Source organism: Zalophus californianus, chromosome 6 (genome assembly GCF_009762305.2).
Source record: "Zalophus californianus isolate mZalCal1 chromosome 6, mZalCal1.pri.v2, whole genome shotgun sequence".
In the NCBI taxonomy this organism is placed as follows: Eukaryota; Metazoa; Chordata; class Mammalia; order Carnivora; family Otariidae; genus Zalophus; species Zalophus californianus.
Genome location: NC_045600.1, coordinates 3,364,035 through 3,381,863, shown reverse-complemented (window position 1 = coordinate 3,381,863; position 17,829 = coordinate 3,364,035). Strand labels below are relative to the sequence as shown.

The 17,829-nt window shown below is 52.6% G+C and overlaps 1 protein-coding gene across 3 annotated transcripts; it reads right to left on the bottom strand.

The window, feature by feature from the left end:
• Positions 1-529: 529 nt before the first annotated feature.
• On the bottom strand, positions 530-14,135 carry LOC113909983. Of its 3 annotated transcripts, none has more exons than XM_027571706.2 (7): positions 13,969-14,135; positions 12,962-13,029; positions 10,620-10,718; positions 5,619-5,765; positions 4,862-4,912; positions 1,692-2,231; positions 530-876 (listed from the first exon to the last, which is right to left on the bottom strand). In XM_027571706.2, exons 4-6 carry the CDS (start codon positions 5,727-5,729, stop codon positions 1,698-1,700), a joined length of 696 nt encoding a protein of 231 aa, XP_027427507.2. In that variant the 5' UTR covers positions 5,730-5,765; positions 10,620-10,718; positions 12,962-13,029; positions 13,969-14,135; the 3' UTR covers positions 530-876; positions 1,692-1,697. The 3 variants fall into 3 exon arrangements, with proteins under 3 accessions (XP_027427507.2, XP_027427510.2, XP_027427508.2); XM_027571709.2 differs by lacking the exon at positions 13,969-14,135 and adding an exon at positions 13,789-13,903; XM_027571707.2 differs by having other exon boundaries at positions 776-879.
• Positions 14,136-17,829: the final 3,694 nt, after the last annotated feature.

Sequence of the window (17,829 nt, the reverse complement as noted above, 5' to 3'; positions counted from 1 at the left end):
GAGGAGCCACGAGGTTCCAAACGTCCCCAAGGCCTGGGAGCCAGAGTCCGCCGCCTCCGCACGCAGTTCTGGAATGTTCTGTCAGTAATCTAAATGTTTTTCTCAGAGCCAATAAGGATTCTTAGCTTTTCTGCAGCGAGATTCCTAAATGGGGCTGTAGGCTCTGAGAGCTGGGACCAGGCCTGAGGAAGGAGGAGGAGGAGAACCCACAGAAGGCCGCCGTGGGCATCTGTCCCGCCTGCTTGCCGTGCCCAAGTACAGGTGAGGGTTCCCGAGCACAGAAGGAAGGATGCCATGGGGGAGGGGGGAGAATGCAGAGCAGGTTCCTGAACGGGGGAGTGAGCAGAAGCCGCTGCAGCTACTGGACATCCAGCACCTTGCCAGGGGGGTGGGGGCAGGCCGCCCCCCCCAGGTCTGGGAGGGAAGCTCCCCCGGTCAAGGGCTTCCACGTCCACCCCACAGGCACGCCTGAGTCACCTACTTGCTACCTCCTAAAGCCCCACGTGAATCAGTGCCTGGCTCCAGGGAGCCTCGCCCCCACATGAAGCTCAGCCCATGGGGCCTAAGGGACCCCCCACCTCTGGGGCCACCCATTCACCATGCTGTTGTGGGGGCAGGCCGGACAGTGGCCATAGTCGTCCTCATCCTCAGTGGGCAGAGCCAGCAGACGGGCCAGGGGGCCCCCAGGGCGTGAAGAGAACACCGGCACCCGGGCCCGCTCCCCACCCCACCCCTGCGCCCCGCCCACCAGGAGGAAGGAGCAGCTCTTGTCCTCCGGCAGGCTTCCCCTTTATTGGCACTTGGGAACAGCGCGGTCGTGGGGCGAGGGGGCAGCGGTCACCCAGCGCTGGCACCAGACTTGTGCTCAGTTCATGCCTGCTAGGGAGCAAAAGGCCCAGTGAGCAAACCCGCGGCAACTGGGAAAAGGGTAAGAGCCACCACCACCACCCCATTGTTTTTAACTATCAGCACATCAAGACCATGATCCTGTCAACAGAGCCAAAACCAACTCCTCAGAAAATCCTCACCTTGTACCGACAGTGACAGAGGAATGGAAATAGGGACATCGTGCAGGGTGGCTTCTCAAGATGCGGGGGCGGGGGACAGAGCAATTCACCGAGAATCGGACACGCCCCCCCCCCCCGCTGCCCCGCTACCCCACTCCCACCCCCAGAGCAAACATCCAGGTAGGGTGGACAACAATGGGCACCAGGAGTCAAGATTTAAAAAAAAAAACACACTAATTCTATGGAAACATAAATATTCAGTAAAAGTAAATTCTCGGATTCAGGGGAGGTGGGCTCCATGAGAGCCACACAGGACCTTTCCTCAGCTGGAAACCCCTTTTTTCTTTTTTTAGATTTTATTTATTTACTTGAGAGAGAGAGAGAGCACATGAGAGGGGGGAGGGTCAGAGGGAGAAGCAGACTCCCCGCCGAGCAGGGAGCCCGATGCGGGACTCGATCCCGGGACTCCAGGATCATGACCTGAGCCGAAGGCAGTCGCTTAACCACCTGAGCCACCCAGGCGCCCGGAAACCCATTTTTAAGTAATGCTGGTGGGCCCCCAGGTGTTCATTATTTAAGACCTGAAAAGGGCAAGTGTTTCATGGAACCAAGTCCATCAGCGGTAGCTTTGGCCAAGGGGCTCCTCTCGGGGCGTTAGCGCCCCCTCCTGAGCTAACTGCTCACCTTGGTCTAGGCCACATACTGCTTCTTTCTCTTGTTTTTCTCAGGCTCTGCAAGTAAAAGTTCCAGTTTCCTCTTGGAGAGGGTGAGCTTGGGGCCCTTGTCCTTCTCACTCCCGAGTCTGGCGGGCGGCCGTGCCGCTCTGGCTCGGCCCTGCGCGTGTCTGCCAGGCTCCGGGGGCCCCGCGGCCGGGACGACGGGGCCGGCTGCCCTGGGCCACCGGTCCTCCGTCATCCTCCAGTCCTCCGGCGACCCAGAGCGCCTGGCTGCCCGCCCTCGGGCCTCAGGGCTGCTGGCCTCGGCGGGCTGCATATCCACGTCGCTGGCCTCTGGGGATGTGGGGCCCCAGCTGGCAGCTTTCAGGAGGGGGTCTGGGGCTTTTGATGACAGAGGGTCTTCTAAGCCAACTTCTCCCGGACTCCCGCACCTGAGGGCGTGGGAAGGCACAGTACCGTTGGCGGCACCCGGAGGAGAACAGTCGCTGAAGCTGGAGACTGGACAACCGGGGGGATCTTCTGAATCGCCATCGAAAGGATCTAAAAACTGAGCGCAAAACCATTCCTGAGCCAGTTAGCAATTTCTACCAGGATAAAGTACAACACACTCCTCACACGAGCAAATTACTTCTTCCATCACTGATGTTGGCAAACTCCGCGGACCTGCCTTGCAAATGCCTCAGACAGGTGGCATCTGGGGGCACAGTCAGTTGAGCGCCCCACTCGTGGTTTCAGTTCCAATTGTGATCTCAGGGTCATGGGATCGAGCCCCGCGACGGGCTCCGCACTCAGAGCAGAGTCGGCTTGTCTCCCTCTCCCTTCCCTAACCTCCCTAACCCTAACCCCCCAATAAATAAATATTTTTTAAAATGCATTAGACAAATACCCCCTCACATCCAAAAAGCCCGAGGGTCTGCCATCACTGGGGGCCCAATCTGGGTCCCATCACTTAAAGCCCTCGTCCCAGAGCTGGGTCCACACCGCCCGGCCCACCACTGCGGAGGCTGAGCTCACTTCCTCCCAACATCCGGCTCCTGGCTCGCCCCACCCCTCCCTGACCGGCTGTGCACAAACGTGCCCCCCTCACTGCACGCCACCCCCACACACAGCTGCCCCAGCGGCCCGCAGAGGCTGAACTGAGCTTTTAGGTGCAGGGTTCACGGTTTTCAAAGGTGCCCGTGGGCTGTGCCCCTTGTCTGAGCACCAGGCGCAGGTGGTACAGCCCATCCTCCACGGCAGCCTCTTACCTCTGTGACCACTGGCCGAGGGGCCCGTGGAGCTTTCTGGACCTCGAGTCCCGTGGCCCCTCGCCCCTGACCTTGTACCCGGATTTCCTAGCTCTTACTTCAGCTTTTCCCCTTCCTGCGTTGGTGCTCTTGACTGAGCGGCTCTGGCAGCAAAGGTCTCCAGGGACGTCTGAGTCCCCGCAAACGACCGCTGTCCCTTCCTGTGCTAACTGCGGGGAGCTGCACCCCACCAACTTCCAGTCCCAGGTTCAGACCTCCTCCCAGATTCGCTAAGGGCCCCGAGAAGACCGGGAACCTGTCGGGTTGGCCTCCAGGGATGTGGGGGCCCCAGCGGGCAGGGATGACCGGGCTTCACGCCTCATACAGCCACAGGCCGAAAGGGCCCAGGGCTGAGCCAGTGCAGGGAGCCCAGCGCACCTCACGTGGGCAGTGAAAACCTGCCGGGGGTGCTCATTCCTTCCGTGGGCAGACAACACAGTTACGTATGCCCCCCCCCCAAAAAAAGGTAAAAATGAAAAATAGTTTCACACCATAATCTGAAGGCAACTCTAATATTTCAGATTCAGAAACCGGCAGAATTGTTGGAATTCACGGAGCCAGGACCGTGTGACCCCACTGCACAGCAGTCAGCAGCCCCACGAGGCCTCGAGGCCCAGACTAGGGGTGCGTGTAGGGGAGGGCAAGGGGCTCACCCTGCAAATAAACCCACAGTGTCAGTCCTTGTAGACCGAGAGAGGCCCGGCAGGACAGGCGTTCACCCGCCACAATGGTTGGGGTTAGAACCTTACCCAGGGTCTCAAAACTCCGCGAGACCAGGTGTTAACTACACCCGGGTTCTTGATTTCAATTTGGACTGCAGTTAATGTTGAGGAGCCACTGGCCAGCTCACTGTGGGGAGCCTAGGCTCTTGATCTTGGGGTCGGGAGTTCAAGCCCCACACTGGGTGTAGAGATGACTTAAAAATAAAATCTTTTGGGGCGCCTGGGAGGCTCAGTTAGGTGAGCATCTGACTCTTGATTTCAGCTCAGATCATGATCTCAGGGTCGTGAGATCGAGCCTCATGCGAGCTCTGTGCTCAGCGGGGAGTCTGCTTGAGACTCTCTCCCTGCCCCCCCACCCGCTTGTGTGCGCGCACACACACTCTCTCTCTAAAAATGAGTAAGTCTTTTTAAAAAATAAAATGGATTCTTTAAAAAATAATAAATTAATTTTGAGATTAAATGATTGCAAACTTATGGTCTTGTCAGTCTTCCAGGCAAACAACTTTGAGTCTTTTTCTTATTTAAAAAAATCTGCGGGGCGCCTGGGTGGCTCAGTCGGTTAAGCGACTGCCTTCGGCTCAGGTCATGATCCTGGAGTCCCGGGATCAAGTCCCGCGTCGGGCTCCCTGCTCAGCGGGGAGTCTGCTTCTCCCTCTGACCCTCCCCCCTCTCGTGCACTCTCTCTCTCAAATAAATAAAATCTTTTTAAAAAAATGTTTAAAATAAATAAATAAATACATAAAAATTAAAAATCTGAGAGGCGCCTGGGTGGCTCAGTCGGTTAAGTGGCTGCCTTGGGTTCAGGTCATGGTCCCAGGGTCCAGGGATCGTGCCCCTCATTGGGCTCCCGGCTCAGCGGGGAGTCTGCTTCTCCCTCTCCCACTTCCCCAGCGCGTGCTTTCTCTCTCTCTCCCAAATAAAATCTTTTAAAAAATGTTTTTTGAAAAAGGAAAAATCAATTTAAATATCAAAGTGAAGCCTCTTCTAAAATACAGTAACTCCAGTCTTTCCCCGCAGAAAAGAGCAAAGACAGCAGGCCCCAAACCACTCTCCTTGGAAAGGCCCTACTTCCAAGGTTGGCCCCTGGCTGGTTCTGGGGACTTGGATTCGGGGATGAATCCGCCACCCCTAAAGGAGGAGAGTGGTGGCTGGTTCATTTTGTCACGTACCTCTCTCCAGATACCTTCAATTAAGTCCATGTGGTTCTTTTTGTGATTGGCCTGGGAAAGTTAAAAAAAAAAAAAAAAAAGGCTGAATAATCCTTTCTAGAAAGGCAGGCAGGCAGACAGCCGCTCCGTGTCCAAAGGCCAGGGACCGAGGGAACCCACTCTAGCAGTTCCCGCCACGCAGCGGGACCCTCAGAGGATGACAGCCCTTGGGGGTGGGCAAGAAGCACCTCCTCGGTTTGAGGGACTAAAATGCAAACCTGGCCACCATGATTAGGAAAAGTAGAACCAGGAATGCGGCAAGGAGGCAGATTTGGCAGCTGGATGTGATCCCCTTCACATCGGGGATGGAGAACCCTGCACTCGTTCTAAACCCAAAGCCAGAAGATCACGGAAGATCCTAGATCATCCATCCTAACCCCTTCCTTTACAGCGGCTGAGGCCAGACAACGGTCAGGCCTTGCTAGGGGGCCCTCCAAGAACCCGGAGCTGGTATCAGATGTTCTAGAACCCTCCCCACCAATCCCAGGCTGCTGGGGGAAAGCAGCTCTTTTTTCTTGATCAAAAGACAGGAATTTGAACATGTCTACTTGACGGGAAGAAAGCCCCATAAAGATTTTGCCAAGAACCACTGAGATTACTATTTCCAGGGAGGGGTGCGGGCCCAGAGCCAGGATGCCTGGTCTGGGACTCTCAGGGTCTCCCTGCCCTGCCCGCCCCGGCGCCACCAGGAGGGCAAGGGGCGGCCCGGGGGGAGCACCTTGAAGCAATGGAGTGTGGTTCTCTGCCTCTTCCGGAAGCCAGCCCCGGCGCTGGCAGAGCTGAACGCTGCCCGGATGCAGGCGGGTCGGCCGTGCCTCAGGCCTGCCATGGCTGGGGGGCCGGGTATGATGAACTTTTCACTTCACTGAAAAACATCAAGTTCACGGGGACAAAGCACAGGTTGTGGGTGGCGGGGGGCGGGGGGGGGGGGAGGGCGTCTCTGGGAGCTGGCTGGCCGCCGGCCCGCGGGATGCGTTTGTCCAAGTCAGAGCTACGTGCCCCAGGCTTGTCTTGCGGGTTCTACCTCACCTACACCAATCTCCGGAGTTCTCAAAAAATGTTTTCGTTACCCCCCCGGGCAGCGTGGGAGTCCAGCCCGCGAGCATTACGTCAGCGTGGGAAAAGCCCTGTACATCCAGAAGCTCCGTCGTACACGAGCTCAGTGGGAAGGTCACACATTCATTGAGCCTGAAAGTTCCAGACTGGAACCCACCCACCCAGCTCAAGTGTCCTCCCCCTTTATTCTAACAGATGAAGCATGTGAGCCCAGGATGGGGACTGACTCACTCCCCCAAAGGGACAGAAACACAGGAGGCTTCCCTGCCCCCCCCACCAAGTGTGAGGTTTAAAAAAAAAAAAAGCAACATGCAGGGCGCCTGGGTGGCTCAGTTGGTTAAGCGTCTGCCTTCGGCTCGGGTCATGGTCCCAGGGTCCTGGGATCGAGCCCCGCATCGGGGTCCCTGCTCCGCGGGAAGCCTGCTTCCCCCTCTCCCACTCCCCCTGCTTGTGTTCCCTCTCTCGCTGTGTCTCTCGCTGTCAAATAACTAAATAGAATCTTTAAAAAAAATAATAATTTAAAATATGCACCCCTTCCCCCCCCCAAAAAAATATGCACCCAAAGGAGAGAGACCATCCACTCTTAAAAAACAAAACAAAAACACCCAGAACGTGAGACCGTGAACCTACCTCTGTGGACTTTCATGTCACCTGCTTTCCTCAAGAATCCTTGTGGGAAGGAACGCGCCAGGCCCCGAGGGGAAACGTCAGTCATAAACACTGCCCACCTCCCCACTGCTGTCAACCCCGCTTTCCCAAACTGGGCTCTGTGGAACACCGGTTCCAGGCAAAGGGCAGAGAAATACGAAAGGGTATAAACCAGACCCCAAAGCACAATACACATCAGCATTTTAAAGGCTAGAAAGGTTCCCAGCAAAAACCAAAACATTTTTTTTCAGTATTGACTTCATTCAGATTTCATTAGTTTTCACCAAGGGTCTTTTTCTGCCCCAGGATCCTATCCAAGACCCCACCTTCCATGTAGCTGCCAAGTCTGCTCAGGCTCCTCCGGGCTATAACAGTTTCCCAGGCTTTCCCGGCTTTCACTGACCTTGACAGTCCTGAGGACCATCGGGATTGGTCTGATGATTTTCTTATGAACACACTAGGGCGATGGATTTGGGGAGCACGCCCACACAGGGGACGTGCCCTTCTCAACACAAGGGGATCGCCGTGAAGGGTCACAGGTGACCTTTTCCCTGCCCGGCCCACCCGCTCCTCCTTGGAAGCCGTCTTGCGGTGCGGCCCACACTCAAGGGGGCAGGTTTACACTGAGCGCCCGGACAGGGAGCGTGTTCGGCAATCCCTCGGCCTGGGAGACTTTTCTCCCTATTTACTGATTTAGCCAATCATTCACTTGTATCAGGGTGGACTCACATTTATTTTATACTTGAGTTATAATCAATATATGATTTGGGGGGGGGGGCTCCCGGCTGGCTCGGCCAGTAGGGCGTGAGACTCTTGATCTCGGGGTTGTGTGTTCAAGCACCGCGCTGGGCGTAGAGAGTAGTTTAAAAAATAAAATATTAATAAATATATACTACATTATTTTGTTCCACTTTCGGCTGGAACTTGTTCGGCCGGCTCCTATGCTCCATGACATGTCCAAACCAACTTAATTTTGATCTCCAAAGGAATACATCCTGTGAGTTTCTTAGTAATCTCTCTAGGCCAAGTTCAGATAAAAGTCCCCCCAAAGTGAAATTATAACAAGGAGAGGAATCTGACCCCTATATTCTCCTCACTTTCCCTGCCGGATGTATGGGCCCGGGTCAGGGCCAGGGCCAACCCCACATTTTCTAGAGCAGGTGGTTGGCACAGGTTAAAGGTTTCTTTTCTTTTTTTATTTTATTATTTCTTTTATTTATTTATTTGACACAGAGAGAGAGAGAGAAGGAGTGCATGAGCAGGGGGAGCTGCAGAGGGAGAGGGAGAAGCAGGCTCCCCGTGAGCAGGGAGCCCGATGCGGGGCTCCATCCCAGGACCCTGAGATCATGACCTGAGCCAAAATCAAGAGTCAGACATTTAACTGAGCCACTCAGGTGCCCCTCTTATATACTTTTTAATAAAAAGGTATTTTATGCCTGTGGTTAAAAAACAACTCTTAGGGGCACCTGGGTGGCTCAGTCGTTAAGTGTCTGCCTTCGGCTCAGGTCATGATCCCAGGGTCCTGGGATTGAGCCCCGCATCGGGCTCCCTGCTCCATGGGAAACTTCCTTTCCCTCTCCCACTCCCCCTGCTTGTGTTCCCTCTCTCACTGTGTCTGTCAAATAAATAGATAGATAGATAGATAGATAGATAGATAGATAGATAGATAGATAAAATAAAAAACTATTAAACAAAATACAGTAAACACGAGGTTCCCCAGACCCCACCATGGGCCACCCTGTGGGGCCCCAGGACCTGCTGGGCGGATCCACACACAGACTTCTTCCTACTTCCTGTCCACAAACATTTACACCTGGAGAGGCAGGGCTCTATCTCGTCAACTATTTGCACCCAAGATGCAAGGCATAGAACCTCCCCCCTCCCCGCCAGCTCAGGATGCACCTGCTTGCCCCCCTCCCCAGCTCCAGGACAGAAGCTCAGGATTCCAGGGGAGGGTGCTGGGCTCGGTCTGAAAAGGCCTTCTTGCCACGAAGCTGGGAGAATGTTAGCCCATCCCCTCACGCTGCATGTTTGAAATTTTCCTAATGAAGAGCTTAGAAGTCACCACCTCTGCCCTGAGAGCCACCAGATCTCTCCTTCAAGCGGGTCCAGTCTGTTAAGCTCTTACCCTGAGTGCACAGCCCACCCAGCATCTGCCCAGCTACACACTCACACCACATGCACACACAAGCACGCGCCCTGGACCCACATCACCTGGCCCCAGGACCGCCGCCGCCCCCCCCCGCCCCCGGCCTCTGGTGACTCTGGTTTCCAGCTCCCAGCTCCACACCTCTGCGTCCTGCTGCCTGACCTCCCCTGGGGTCTCTAACAGGTTCTTCCAACTTGACTTGTCCAAGGTCAGACGGCTGATCTTCCCCAGACCTGCCCACTACAGCCCTCCAGGGCCGGCGCAGGGCCATCCCACGAATCTTGTTGCTCAAGCTAAAAAAAGTCTTCACATCACCCCAACTCCCCTTCTTCCAAACTCCACATCCAGTTGATCAGCCACTGTTGACCCTACCTTCCAGGGGAGCCCAGAATCCCGCCGCCTCGCCCCACTTCCGCTACCCAGAGCAATGCGGTTAGAGCTTAGCTGGCGCCGTACTGTACCCCATCAGCACCCTGCCTCCCTGTCGTCGTCCCTCCTCTGCCCACCCACCCCTCCAGAGCTGGGGGCCCCACCTCAAGGGCGGAGCCTCCCTTGCCCACCATGGCCGGTCTGTTACTCACATCAAACCTGTCTTTACACTAAGGCCACCCTCCCACCTCATACTGCCGTTTCCCACACAGGTGCACAGTACCCCGCCCGCTGCATTTTTCTCCCTGGTCCTCAGCACGCTCCAGTGATCTCTGGGTCCTAACTGCTCTATCTCTGGGATCCGCAGCCCCTTTCAAGGGACTCACTCCATCGCCTGGGCTTTTGGCTTCTCTGTCCACAGCTGTGTCCCCAAAGCCTGGCCCAGCACTGAGCACGAAGTCGATGCTCAATAGCTTTTTCCAGGATGCACGTGTGCATTCCACAGACCCCCTCACCCACTACATCCCAAGCCAAATGCATCCCCCACCCTGAGATGTGCCCTTGTGTTTGCATCTTCCACCTCATCTCCACTGCGCACTAAGACCTTCCTCCCTACCCCAAGCCAGAAACCAGATTCCAGGGGCCAACTGCCAGACGGGCAAAGAGCCAATGTGGTAATTTGACATTTGTTACAAGTTGAACATCTGACCAATTTCCCTAACAAAGCTTTAACATTTTCCCTTTGTAAATAGATTGTTTGGGTGCTTTAAGAAAACACTGGGTAAGGGCGCCTGGGTGGCTCAGATGGTTAAGCATCTGCCTTCGGCTCAGGTCATGATCCCGGGGTCCTGGGATTGAGCCCTGCATCGGGCTCCTTGCTCAGCAGGGAGTCTGCTTCTCCCTCTCCCCATGCTTGTGCTCTCTCTGTCTCTCTCGCAAATGAATAAATAAAATCTTTCTTTTAAAGATTTATTTATTTATTTATTTATTTGAGAGAGAGAGAGCACACAAGTGGGCAGAGGGGCAGAGGCAGAGGGAGAAGCAGGCTTCCCGCTGAGCAGGGAGCCCGATGAGGGGCTCGATCCCAGGACCCTGGGATCATGACCTGAGCCGAAGGCAGCCGCTTAACTGACTGAGCCACCCAGGCGTCCCTAAATAAAATCTTTAAAAAAAAAAAGAAAACACTGGATAAGAAATAGCAACACTTTTTTTTTTTTCAGATCATAAAGTGAAATCCCTGCCAACAGGGGAAGAAGAGGAAAAAGATGATGGGCCAATTCCTTCCCCAAACGGTCCAGAGCCCCAGAGACCGGGGTGACTTTCTCTCTTCTCCAGGCCCAAGACTCCTTACCCTTAGTTTCCAGCTCCCTGGGACCTGCCCCAGCCCTCTGTCATTCTAGCCCTGGAACCATGCCCAGGAAGAGTGGCCCTGGGGGGGGGGGGGGGGGGGACAAGCCAGCTCCCCAGCTGAATGGAGGTGCATCTGAAGGTGCCTACCTGGAATCCGGGAGCATCCAGGAGTGGGGGGCTGCCAATGGAAAGTGAAGGTGAAGTCCAGAAAGCCAGCTTCCAAGAGGGGAGCCTTGGTGAGAGACGCTGTTCAGCAGGAAGGAGGAACAGAGCACAAGCAAAAAGATCTTTTGACAAAGAGGATCTTAGCAAGTCTACTCTCAAGATCTAGACAAAAGGGAGAAAAATTGGGGCGCCTGGGTGGCTTAGTTGGTTAGGCGACTGCCTTCGGCTCAGGTCATGATCCTGGAGTCCCGGGATCGAGTCCCGCATCGGGCTCCCTGCTCAGCGGGGAGTCTGCTTCTCCCTCTGACCCTCTTCCCTCTCGTGCTCTCTATCTCTCATTCTCTCTCTCAAATAAATAAATAAAATCTTTAAAAAAAAAAAAGGGAGAAAAATATGGTGAGCTGCCTTGCCCCCTTCCCCCCACGGACATCAGAATTCAGAACGGGTTTGCTCTAAGTTAACTGATCTCCGTACTTAAGTCAATTTTGCATTTCTGCTTTAAAGGAAAAACATGTTTAAAAAGTTCTCTCTTGGGGCGCCTGGGTGGGTCAGTCAGTTAAATGTATGCCTTCGGCTCAGGTCATGATCCTGGGGTCCTGGGAACTGAGCTCAGCGGGGAGTCTGCTTCTCCTTCTCCCTCTGCCCCTCCCCCCTGCTCTTGTGTGCTCTAACAAAATCCTTTAAAAGAATGTTCTCAATAAAAAAAAAAGTTCTCTCTTAGGGGTGCCCGGGGGGCTCAGTCAGTTAAGCGGCTGCCTTCAGCTCAGGTCATGATCCCAGGGTCCTGGGATTGAGCCCCGCATCAGGCTCCCTGCTCCGGGGGAGTCTGCTTCTCCCTCTGCCGCTCCCCCTGCTTGCGCACGCTCTCTCTCTCTCTCTGTCAAATAAATAAATAATAATTAAAAAAAAGCTCTCTCTTAATATTCATCAATCTCAACTGTTCTAGTTCAAGAACAGGCACACTTTCCTCGCAATAAAATTTGTTCTGAAAGAGTTCTTAAACTCCTCATCCCCAAAAGTGGTTTCTAAGAGGATTGGCTTTATTTGAGTGGAGATAGGCGGTGGCAACATGGTCTGTCATCTCACGGGATGCTCTACCTTGAAAGAAACTAAGATCTGGTCCAGACTTCAAATATCTGAACTCCTTTCCTGGCCCAGGAGCCTGGGAGAGCAGGAAGCCGTTGAGGGTCACACTTCCGAGGATAAACACCCCTGTACCAACATGCACACACTCTATGTCCTTTAGACACACTCCTTTTAGGGACAGCTTCATCAACTCATACCCGAGTCCCTGGGCCAGGGTCAGTGCCCAGGAAATACTCATTCAAGTGTAATAGTCTAAAGTGAAGTCAGAGACTGAAAATTATCCCCTTTTCCTACCCGTAGGTAGAACAAGAATGGATGGCTCCAAATAAATGGGTTCCACCCTTTATATGATAAAGTTCTTGGGGGGTAATTAGGGTCTGTACTCTGGTGCACAAATCACAAAAGTATTTTTCTTTTTCTCCCCCAGTGTTAACTTTTTTATTTTTATTTATTTATTTTTAATATTTTATTTATTTATTAGAGAGAGAGAATGAGAGATAGAGAGCACGAGAGGGAAGAGGGTCAGAGGGAGAAGCAGACTCCCCGCTGAGCAGGGAGCCTGATGCTGGACTCGATCCCGGGACTCCAGGATCATGACCTGAGCCGAAGGCAGTCGCCCAACCAACTGAGCCACCCAGGCGCCCAGTGTTAACTTTTTTAAAATAGATTTTATTTATTTTAGAGAGAGAGAGAGAGAGAGCGTGAGCAGGGGGAGCAGAGGGGGAGAGGGAGGGAGGGAGGGAGGGAACAGAATCTCGAGCAGGCTCCCCGCTGAGTGCGAAGCCCAACAGGAGGACTGGTTCATCCCAGGACCCCGACATCATGACCTGAGCCGAAATCAAGAGTCAGACACTTACCCGACTGAGCCAGCCAGGTGCCCCCACCAGTATTTTCAAGATGGACACCTTCATACCATACTTGATATTATTTTGACATTTTTTGGTGCAATTATTCTGATATCATAAAAAGGAAAGACAGTGGATTTTTTCATTTTTCAATCTCTTGTTCCTTATGGCACCTGGGAAAAAGCTCATAACTTATAACTCCAGGGACACCTGGCTGGCTCAGTCAGTAAAGAATGTGACTCTTGATGTCAGGGTCCTGAGTTTGAACCCCACGTTGGGCAAAGAGAGGACTTAAAAAAAAAAAACAAAAAACCTCTCATTCAAGACAATGTTGACCAAGCTTTAAAAGGAAAACAATTCAGATGAAGCAGATGAAGCCAATTCTCATTTTACCTTGTATTTGTGAGTCAACCTTTCCAAAGCACCTGGGCTTCTATCAGAATCCATCAGACCACGAAGTTCTACAACCAAAATAAGAACAGCCATTCAGACTGAAGGAATCCACAGAAAAGCCAGAGCACAGGACCACTGGGATTTTCTTATTTTAAATCAGTTTGCTCTAGAGGAAACAACAGGTTAAAATAATATTTTGGAGAAATACTGTGTAGCTTTGCAGACACAAACCTGGGCATTCCCAGGTGTCCTAGAATTCTCCCCTGGGTTTGAAGGCGGAGGGGACCGTGTCCATACTTCCCAAGCACACGCTGTTTCCTGCCTGAGGGCAAAGCAGGTCCGGGACCACCCTTCCAGCCTGACCCTGGGCAGAGCTGGCCCAGCCCCACCTCGCCACCCCCCACCCCCCCCACCTCACTAGAAGAAGGCTGGGGACACCCCTTCTTAAGCCCTCACACTTATTGGGGGGGAATAGAGGAATCCCCACCTCGGCCCTGCCCTCACACCAGGGTCTCAGCACCCTGCAGGTCTGACTCCTGGAAGATGGGATGTTCCTCCATAAGGGGAAAGAGAAGGGGGGGTCTCCAAGCCAAGGACTCCAAAGCTAGGGGGTGGGCCCCCCCGGGGAGGCTGGCCTCACTTCCACGCTGCACGGACCGCACGCAGTACCCAGACCCAGTTGCCTCGGCCCCTTCTCGCCGGCGGAAGCCCCCCCCCCGCGTCCTACCCCGGGCCTCGCGCCGTCGCGGGCCCCCGCCGGGCCGGCAGCTGCGGGGAGACGCGCCGCAGGGGGTCAGCAGCTCGGCGGGGCGGGCGCCTGTGCCCACCTGCCCGGGACTGGCACTGGGGCTGGGCCGAAAAAGCAGCCCCCGACGTAGCAAGGAACTGGCTCCCGAGGGCGACTCCGGGTGGGGCGTGCTGTCACTCAAGTTGGGGGCCCCCGGAATGGGCTCAGGCGGGTGGGCGGGGCGGGCGCGCAGGGCCCCGGCCCGCCACTGCAGACTCACCTGCGGAATAGCATGTCCATTTTGTTCCCAGAGTGACCGTCGCCGGGCCCCGAAGGGGGTCTGCGGGCCGGACCTGTGCGACGTCACAGCCATCTCCGCGGCGACCCGGCGAGCGCGGCCCCTCCCGCCCGGCCCAGGCCCCTGGACGCCCGCGCCCCTGCGCCCCGCGGCTCGGATCCGCCCTCCCGCGCTCCTCTCGCGGCCAGGGAAGCCTGTCTAAGGATATGATTTTGTCACAAAACCTTGAGTGACTCCCCTGAGGCCCGGGATGACGTCCAGACCTTTTAACGCGCCTTCCCGGCGCCCCGCTCCAGCAGTACCTGAGAACTGCTCCCGCGCCCCGGCTACAGCCACTCCCACCTCTCCTTCCAGATTCGGGAGGGCACCAAGCCCCCTCCCCGCCCCACCACCCACAGCTCGGACTTCCCTAGGGAAATGCTCTCTTCACCCCGCCACACAGCTGGCGTTCTTCACCTTTGGAGCTGAGTTTGGATCCTCCTCCAGGAAGCCTTCCTGGACCTCGGTCTTGGTTAGGAAGGCCTCCTCTGCGTTCCCACAGCAGGCCAGATCAGCCTGTGCAGAAGTTGTCTATGGATTTCTACCGGCTCACAAGACTGGTGGATGACCCTAGGGGTTCCAAACCCAAGGCCCCTTCGCCCCAACCTTACCCCACGGTGCCCAGCATAGTAACTGCTCAAAAATATTTTTTGAGGGGCACCTGGGTGGCTCAGTCGGTGAAGCGTCTGCCTTCGGCCTGAGTCATGATCCCAGGGTCCTGGACCGAGTCCCACATCAGGCTCCCTGCTCCGCGGGGAGCCTACTTCTCCCTCTAACCCTCCCCCCTGCTCACTCTCTCTCACACTCTCTCTCTCTCAAATAAATAAATAAATAAAACCTTTAAATATATATTTAAAAAAATAAAATAAAATAAATAAATATATATATTTTAATGAATCACAGGTACTGGTGAATTGAATATGCCACAAATCATGTTAGCTGTGAACTCACTAGGGGTGTTTTTTTAGTGATTTCTGAAGTCAGGAAGCGTGGGTCTTCCAACTCTGTCCTTTTTCACGATCGTTTGGCTCTGCTGGGTCCCTTGCATTTCCATGTGAATTTTAGGACCTGCTTGTCAATGTCTGCAAAAATGTCAGCTGGGATTTGATACGGATTGTGTTGAATGTGTAGGTCAATTTTAGTATTGCCGTCTTTTTTTTTTTTTAAGATTTTATTTATTTATTTGACAGAGAGACACAACAGGAGAGGGAACACAAGCAGGGGGAGAGGCAGGCAGAGGGAGAAGCAGGCTTTCCAGCTGAGCAGGGAGCCCGATGCGGGACTCGATCCCAGGACCCTGGGATCATGACCTGAACCGAAGGCAGGCGCTTAACGACCGAACCACCGAGGCGCCCCGAGTGGTATTGCTGTCTTAACAATATTATGTCCGATGCTCGACATCACTAAACATCAGAGAAATGCAAATCAGAACCACAGTGACCTATCACCTTACACGTGTCAGAATAGCTGTATCCAAAAAGACAAGAAATAAGTTTTGGCAAGAAGGTGGAGAAAAAGGAATCCTCATGCACTGTTGGTGGGAATATAGATCAGTGTAGCCATTGTGGAAAACAGTATGGAGGTTCCTCAAAAAATTAAAAATAGAAATACCATATGCTCTAGTAATCCCACTACTGGGTATTTGCACAAAGAAAACAGAAACACTAATTTGAAAATATATATGCACCCCTATGTTTATTGCAACATTATTTACAATAGCCAATTATGGAAGCAACCCAAGTGTCCATCAATAGATAAAGAATGGGGCGCCTGGGTGGCTCAGTCGTCAAGCATCTGCCTTCGGCTCAGGTCATGATCCCTGGGTCCTGGATCCAGTCCCACACTGGGCTCCCTGCTCAGTGGAGAATCTGTTTCTCCCTTTCCCTCTCCCAGTGCCTGCTCTCTCTCTCAAATAAATAAAATCTTTAAAAAAATAGATAAAGATATATGTGTGTATGTGTGTGTGTATATATATATATACACATACATACATACATACACAGTGGAGTATTACTTGGCCATAAAAAATGAATGAGATCTGGCCATTTATGACAATATGGATGGACCTAGACAGTAGTATGCTAAGTAAAATAAGTCAGACAGAAAAAGACAACTACCATATGACTTCACTTGTATGTGGAATCTAAAAAAACAAAACAAATGAAAACAAAAAGCAGAAATAGATCCATAAATACAGAAAACAAACTGGTATTTGCCAGAGAGGAGAAGAGGTGGGGGGATGGGCAAAACGGGTGAAGGGAAGTGGGAGATACAGGCTCCCAGTTATGGAATGAATGAGTCAAGGGGACGAAAGGTACAGTATAAGGAATACAGTCAAGGGCACCGTAATAGCGTTGCATGGTGACAGATGGGAGCTACGCTTGTGGTGAGCACAGGGCAATGTACAGACTTTTTGGATCACTACGTGGTACACCTGAAACTAATGTAACATAGTGTGTCAACTATACTTCAATAAAACACACACACAATACTGAGTCTTCCAATCCATGAACATAGGATGTCTTTTCATTTATTAGGTCTTTTTTAATTTCTTTCAACAATGTTTTAGTTTTCAGCGTGCAAGTCTTGTGTTTCTTAAATTTATTGCTAAGTGTTTTATTCTTTTTGATGCTATTGTAAGTAGAGCTGTTTCTTAATTTTATTTTTGGATTGTTCATTGTTAGTGTATAGAAATACAATAGATTTTTGGGGCGCCTGGGTGGGTGGCTCAGTGAGTTAAGCATCTACCTTTAGCTCAGGTGATGATTCCAGGGTCCTGGGATCAAGCCCCATGTCCAGACTCACTGCTCAGTAGGGGAGTCTGCTTCTCCCTCTCCATCTCCCTCTGCCCCTACCCCTGCTCACGCTCTCTCTCTCAAATAAATAAATAAATAAATAAATAAATAAATAAATAAATAAATAAAATCTTAAAAAAAAAAAGAAATACAGGGTCACCTGGGTGGCTCGGTCAGTTAAGCACCTGCCTTTGGCTGAGGTTATAGTCCCAAGTTCCTGGGATTGAGCCCCACATTAGGCTCCCTGCTCAGCAAGGAGCCTGCTTCTCCCTCTCCCTGGCTCTCTCTCTCTCTCTTGATAATTCTCTCTCTCTCAAATAAATAAATAAAATCTCTTAAAAAATACAATAGAGTTTTGTATATTGATGTTCTATCCTAAAACCTGCTGAACTGGTTGTTCTAATAAGGGTGTGCGTGTGTCTAGTCTCCTTAGTGTTTTCTATATACAAGATTATGTCATCTGCAAATAGAGGTAATCTGTACTCCTTCCGGTCCAATCAGGATGCCTTTTATTTATTTATCTTGACTGACTGCCTTGGCTCAAATCTCCAGTACGGTGTTGAATAGAAGTCGTGGGAGTGAGCATCCTGTCTTGTTTTTAATTTTGCATTTAATTGTAGTACCAAGTACCTTGATTATGTTTGAGTTACAAAGGTATGTTAAAGAAAAGATTAGAGGGCGCCTGGGTGGCTCAGATGGTTAAGCGTCTGCCTTCGGCTCAGGTCGTGATCCCAGGTTCCTGGGATCGAGTCCCGCATCAGGCTCCCTGCTCCTTGGGAGCCTGCTTCTCCCTCTGCTTCTCTCTCTCTCTCTCTCTCTCTCTCTCCCTCTGTCTCTCATGAATGAATAAATAAAATCTTAAAAAAAAATTAAAGAAAAGATTAGAGACACCTGAGTGGCTCAGTTAAGCATCCAACTCCTCACAGTCATGAGACTGAGAGCCCTGTGTCATGTTCTGCACTTGTCAGGGAGTCTGCCTGAGATTCTCTCCCCCCTGCCCCTCCCCCCA

What these genes read in the sequence shown, in the direction of transcription:
- LOC113909983 (XM_027571706.2), bottom strand. Translation starts at nt 5,729, where the DNA reads ATGGCAGGCCTGAGGCACGGCCGACCCGCCTGCATCCGGGCAGCGTTC. An exon ending in CCACACTCCATTGCTTCAAG is followed by an intron (nt 4,913 to 5,618) that starts GTGCTCCCCCCG and finishes TAACTTTCCCAG; the next exon opens with GCCAATCACAAAAAGAACCA. An exon ending in TTGAAGGTATCTGGAGAGAG is followed by an intron (nt 2,232 to 4,861) that starts GTACGTGACAAA and finishes TTTTGCGCTCAG; the next exon opens with TTTTTAGATCCTTTCGATGG.